General features: G+C 50.7%; 1 protein-coding gene across 3 annotated transcripts in view; it reads right to left on the minus strand.

Annotated features, from left to right (window-relative positions):
• Nucleotides 1–3774, minus strand: part of KIF13B (kinesin family member 13B) — a 190703-nt gene extending 186929 nt beyond the window's left edge. For all 3 annotated transcript variants that reach the window (XM_064146678.1, XM_064146679.1, XM_064146676.1), the window contains exon 1: nt 3682–3774. In XM_064146678.1, the coding sequence (XP_064002748.1) occupies nt 3682–3736 (55 nt within the window). In that variant the 5' untranslated portion in view covers nt 3737–3774. The remainder of the gene's footprint in view (nt 1–3681) is intronic.
• Nucleotides 3775–6000: the final 2226 nt, after the last annotated feature.

Genomic DNA, 6000 nt, shown 5'->3' on the forward strand with positions numbered 1-6000 from the left:
AGGGAGGTGGATGAATCACATCCCTGGAGGCATTTAAAAGGTGCATAGATGTGGTGCTAAGTAACATCATTTAGCACTAGATTTGGTACAGTTAGATAAGGGTTGGTCTAGATCATCTTAACAGTGATCCCATAATAGTATGCTACTCAAGATCCTGGCTTGCAAGGCAGAAAGCATGCAAAAAAAATGCCACTATTGTTATGCAGCAGAGCTTCCAACTTTAGACATGATGCTGTCAAATTTGAAGCCAAAAGTAACCTAGATCCTAAATAATAAAAAACAAAAAACAAAACCAACATGAAACCAAATCTCCTTTTATGATCAGGTTACCTGCCTGGTGAATGTGGGGAAAGTTGTGGATGTAGTGATGTAGTCTACTTGGACTTCAGCAAAGCCTTTGACACTCCTATGAGGAGAGGCTGAGGGAGCTGGGGGTGTGCAGCCTGCAGAAGAGGAGGCTCAGGGCAGAGCTCATTGATGTCTACAACTACCTGAAGGGAGGCTGTAGCCAGGTGGGGTTGGGCTCTGCTGCCAGGCAAGCAGCAACAGAACAAGGGGAGGGAGTCTCAGGTTGTGCCAGGGGAGGTCTAGGCTGGATGTTAGGAGGAAGTTGTTGTCGGAGAGAGTGATTGGCATTGGAATGGGCTGCCCAAGGAGGTGGTGGAGTTGTCATCCCTGGAAGTGTAGAAGCAAAGCCTGGATGAGGCACTTAGTGCCATGGTCTAGTTGACTGGACAGGGCTGGGTGCTAGGCTGGAGTGGATGATCTTGGAGGTCTCCCCAACCTGGCTGACTCTGTGATACAGTTATAAATGCTTCCTCTCTCTGCTATAATCTTGGTTTATAGATTACCATGAGCATAAGAATCAAGCAAGACCCTCCATACTATCACCCTGAAACATAACTACTATGAATAACCATTTGATACGGAAATCCCTTCACTGTGCACCCAAGGAAGCTATTAAACTTTTATGGGCTGCATAAATTAGTAATAGTGAAACATCCCACTTTTATTAATGTAATAAACCCTTGCCTTAAGAAATTTGTAATTTAAACACTAAAGACACCTACCACAAGTAAACACTGAGAATATCTCAGAGCTGAAGTTTCACAGTTGCAACCATCTGACAGGTTGGCAATTTTAAGCCCTTCAGCACAGAGGGAAGGAAAGAACATTACTCATGATCCCGAAGAAAACAAATACTTGCTTCAGGCCCAAAGCCCCACAAGTTCACAGAAACACTGCTTAGAAGAAAGTGCACATTAGGGAGCCTCCAAGAAAGCCACCTCTTCCCTCACACAGCAAAGCCACAGAAGGCTCACAACCAGAAGACTCTTCAGAAAAATCAGTTGCACAAAACATTAAATTAATCCAAATCTCTGTTTGCTTCAATAAATTCTAGGACTATCAAAAATACTGCCTGGGGGTATCAGTTGTTCAGAACTGAACAAAACATCTGGAGGGTGACAAATACTCTACTAAAAGAAAAATTATAATAATCATTAAAAAAAATAATCAATACCAGGACATTTTGCTTCAGGGGGGAAAAGATATGGATCTTTTAGGCTAGATTTACATGGATTTAGGTGTCACTTACAAAATAAAAGGATGCTTTAATAGCTGCAAAGCAGTTCTTACAGAAAGAAGGTACTCCCTGACTGCCAAGGTACCCCCTGATTGCCAAGCTATGTGCTAAGAGCATGGGGTTCATGCTACTCCTCTCTGGGGAACAGCAAAGATCAACAATCAAATATCCTTCAGTCCTGGATAAGCTTTCTAACAGCCAGGCTATGACCATCCTCTCTAGTCCATAATAGTTTTTTTTAAGTTTACACAGATACAAACCAACTCTGATAACAAGATACACTCTGCCATTCTCCCAGATGCAGCCCAGGGTATTTCCCAGAAGGACAAATGATTCCAATAGATGTATTGCTCTAAACCTGTCATCTTCCATAAGTTTCTTCCCTTTACTTCCACCACTTCTTCCTCACATGCTTTCCCAGTCCCTAGCTGGATACAGCATGAAGACCACTATATGTGCACAAACTCTGGGCTGAACCTGCATAGAACATATGCCAGGAGGGCGAGAAGCATTATTCATCCTTGGAAATTCACAACTTGACTGAACAAGGTCCTGTGCAAGCTAAATTTGACTTGCTCTGAGCAGCACATTGGATCAGAGACCTCCAGAGGTCCTTTCCAACCTGAATTACTGTATAATCCTGGGGGGGGTAAAGAGCACCACACAGTCAGAAGACGTCTGGGTCACAGCCAAGGAAATGACCTGTGTCAGGAAAGGGACATGAGCAAGAGGAAAGCTCCTATCTTTCACTGAAACAAGGCACCACCTTCCCAGCTGCTTTCCATCTCAGCTCCTACCAGCTCCTCTATACTGACACTCAATCCCCTCCACCAAGGTAGGTCCCTTCTCAGTTTTGAGAACTGCTACCTGAAACTTAACAAAATGCAGACTTGGGGCAAAAATATCCTCGACTGTCCTAACCACCAGACTGTAGTGATCTTAACTGTATCTCCTCTGTTTCAGCTGTGGGAGTTGAGAGCTATTGTGAGCTCACTTTGACATGCTCTCATAAGGCACGGAAATACTGTATTCGAGACCATAAACTTGTTCACTTGTTGGAAAGAACTAAAGAGTTCTTTGGTTTCAAACCGTGCAGAAGATAACAGGCTTCCCCCCCACACTCCACTCCCTTTTTGCTTCAGCTATTTAACAGACTTCGCTCGATTCTCCTTCCCCAAAAATATTTGGCATACTTCTGTGTGAATGTGGGGGGGGGAAGCCACCCTACATGTTCCTTGGAACTTTGTCTTCTTCACCTTCCCATTCCTTGCTTGAAACTGCCTTTCCCTACTTGCTTCTCCATCATCTAAACCAAGGGTTTGTTTTTTTTCCCCCCCTCTGATTAAGACAAGTGATAAACATTTAAACAGATACCCAGACCACGGCCTGGTTAACATAACCCTCAGGCAAGTTTCGATGAGGAAGGGAGGGTTAAAACCCCCACACCGGCTCAACAAGGAAATCTTTCCTTGTCAATTCACGCCTCCTCTTCCATGTTTTCTGGTTTGTTGTCGTTTCTTTATGCCCTGATAGCGCCTCTGTCATCTGGATACCTGCGCTCCGCTCAATCACCGCGGGGTAAAAAGAGGGGCTGCGGAGCTGTGGGGCTGAATTGCCACAGGAGAAAATACGGAGGGAGAGGCACTTTTCCCCCAGAAAGCAGGAAGAAGGAAGAACTCTCCCAGCAGGGAACGGGGCAGAGCCCGGCTGGAAAGCAGGTGCAGGCGTGGAGAGGGGTGTGCGCCGGGAGGGAGGAGGCTAACCAAACCCCCACGGAACAGGGCGAGCTGAGGATAGAGGTGTCGGCAGAAGGGTGGGAAGGCAGCTACTTCGTGAGAGCAGTTCCATTTCGCTCCCTGTACCGGCGTGCGGAACAACAAACAAATAAATACACTCGCACACTCCGCTACCGACACACACCCCCCGACAAACACACCCCCGCGCCGGGACACCCACACCTGACCCGACGGACACCTAGGAGGGCTGCCGCCCCTCGGCCTCCCGCCGCGCTCTGCCCCTCAGGCCCGCTGCCCCTACACTCCCCCTCCGTGAGCGCCGGGAGGGGAGAGGTGATGGCTGCGGGAGGAGGGTCTCACCTCGCCGGTTCATGGGGCGGACGCGCACCGCCACCTTCACTTTGGAGTCCCCCATCGCGCGGCTGCAACCTCCCCGGCTCCTTCGTCCCTCCTCGGCTTCCGTCTAGGCAGGGAGAGCCGGCGGCGCGGGGCGGGGCGCGGGGCGGGGCGCGGGGCGGGGCGCGGGGCGGGGCGGGGCAGGTGGGGCGGGGCGGGGTGAGGGAGGGGCCGCCGCTGGCCAACGTCCGCTCGGACTACACCTCCCGGCATGCAGCGCGCCGCGCTGCCCCGCGCCCCGATGGGCTCCGCGATGTGCGCTGGGAAATGTAGTTCGCCTGGCGGGGGGCGTTGCATGCTGGGCTGTGTAGTCGTCCACCTGGAGCTTGGCAGGCTGCTGCAGCCACGCCGCTTCACACACCTCCGTCCCGCAGCGTCCTTCTCTCTGCCCTGGAGGGATGCGGGTTTGATGGCTGCCCAGGCATCAGCGACAATGGCCATCCAGAGAGACCTGCACAGCCTGAGAGCTGGGCACAGTGCAACCAGATGAGCTTCAACAAGGGCAAGTGCAGAGTCCTGCACCTGGGGAGGAAGAGTAAACTGCACCAGCACAAGCTGGGAGGTGATCTGCTGGAGAGCAGCCCTGTGGAGAGGGAGCTGGGGGTCCTGGTGGCTAACAAGTTACCCGTGGCACAGCAATGTTCCCTTGTGGCCAAGAAGGCAAATGGGATCCTGGGGTGCGTTAAGCAGAGTGTGTCCAGCAGATCAGGGGAGGTTCTCCTCCCCCTCTACTCTGCCCTGCTAGAGAGCAGCCCTGTGGAGAAGAACTTGGGGGTGCTGGTAGATGAAAAGTGGACATGAGTGGGCAATGTGCACTCTCCCCCAGAAGCCAACTGTATCCTGGGCTGCATCCAACATAGCATACTCAGCAGATTCGGGGAGGGAATTCTGCCCTTCTTCTCTGCTCCAGTGAGAGCCCACCTGCAGGGCTGTGTCCAGCTCTGGAGTCCTCAGCACAGCAAAGACACGGACCTGCTGGAGAGGTATAGAGAACGCCACAAAAATGATCACAGTATCACAGTATCACCAAGGTTGGAAGAGACCTCATAGATCATCAAGTCCAACCTTTTACCACAGAGCTCAAGGCTAGACCATGGCACCAAGTGCCACATCCAATCCTTCAATCCAACACCACCACAGCCATTAAACCATGTGGCCCCAAGTGCCATGGCCACACCCTTCTTGAGCACCTCTAGGGATGGGGACTCCACCAGCTCCCTGGGCAGCCTGTTCCAGTGCCTAACTCCAACCCACCCCCAAAGCTCTTTCCCTCCCTCATGCTCACAAAGATCTGATCCGAGGCTACCTATTGGCAATTGCCCTCCACAGGCCCACGTGGGCAGCACTGCAAGCAAACCTTAAAGACAGCCATCCCTGGAGCTGTTCAAGGCAGGATCGGACGTGGCACCCGGTGCCATGGTCTAGCCCTGAGCTCTGTGGTAAAGGGTTGGACTTCACAGTATCACAGTGTCACAGTGTCACAGTATCACCAAGGTTGGAAGAGACCTCACAGATCATCAAGTCCAGCCCTTGCAAAGACTGGAATCCCCATGATGTGAGGACAGGCTGAGAGAGACAGGGTTGTTCAGCCTGGAGAAGAGAAGGATCCAGGGAGACCTTATGGCAGCCTTTCAACACATAAAGGTGGCCTTTGAAGAAAGACAGGGAGAGAGTTGGAGGCCTGTTGTGACAGGTCAACGGGGATTGGTTTTAAACTAAAAGAGAGGAGACTCAGGCTGGATGTAAAGGAAGGAATTTTTATGTTGAGGGTGGTGAAATATTAGCCCAGGTTTCCCAGAAAAGTAATAGATGTCCCATCCCTGGAAACATACCAGGTCAGACTGGATGGAGAGCCAAGCAGCTTGATGCAGTTGAAGATGGTCCTGCTCACTGCTGGGGTTTGGACAAGATGACCTTTACAGGTCCCTCCCCACCCAAACCATCCTATGATTTGATGATGTTTTTGCTGGTCTGTAGGGTTTTTCTCTGCTAGAAATCACATCACATTAAATATCATTGGAATGGGCTGCCCAGGGAGGTGGTGGAGGCACCGTCCCTGGGGGTCTTCAAGAAAAGACTGGATGAGGCACTTAGTGCCATGGTCTAGTTGACTGGATAGGGCTGGGTGATAGGTTGGAGTGGATGATCTTGGAGGTCTCTTCCAACCTGGTTGATTCTATGATTCTATGATCATGACCCATAACACAAGGTATAATCATGATTTAAGAGCAACCTCTCACTCTGTCAACACGTTGTGGTTAACAGCTCCACTGCCATTTGCTT

The sequence above is a fragment of the Pogoniulus pusillus genome, chromosome 7 (genome assembly GCF_015220805.1).
Source record: "Pogoniulus pusillus isolate bPogPus1 chromosome 7, bPogPus1.pri, whole genome shotgun sequence".
NCBI lineage: Eukaryota > Metazoa > Chordata > Aves > Piciformes > Lybiidae > Pogoniulus > Pogoniulus pusillus.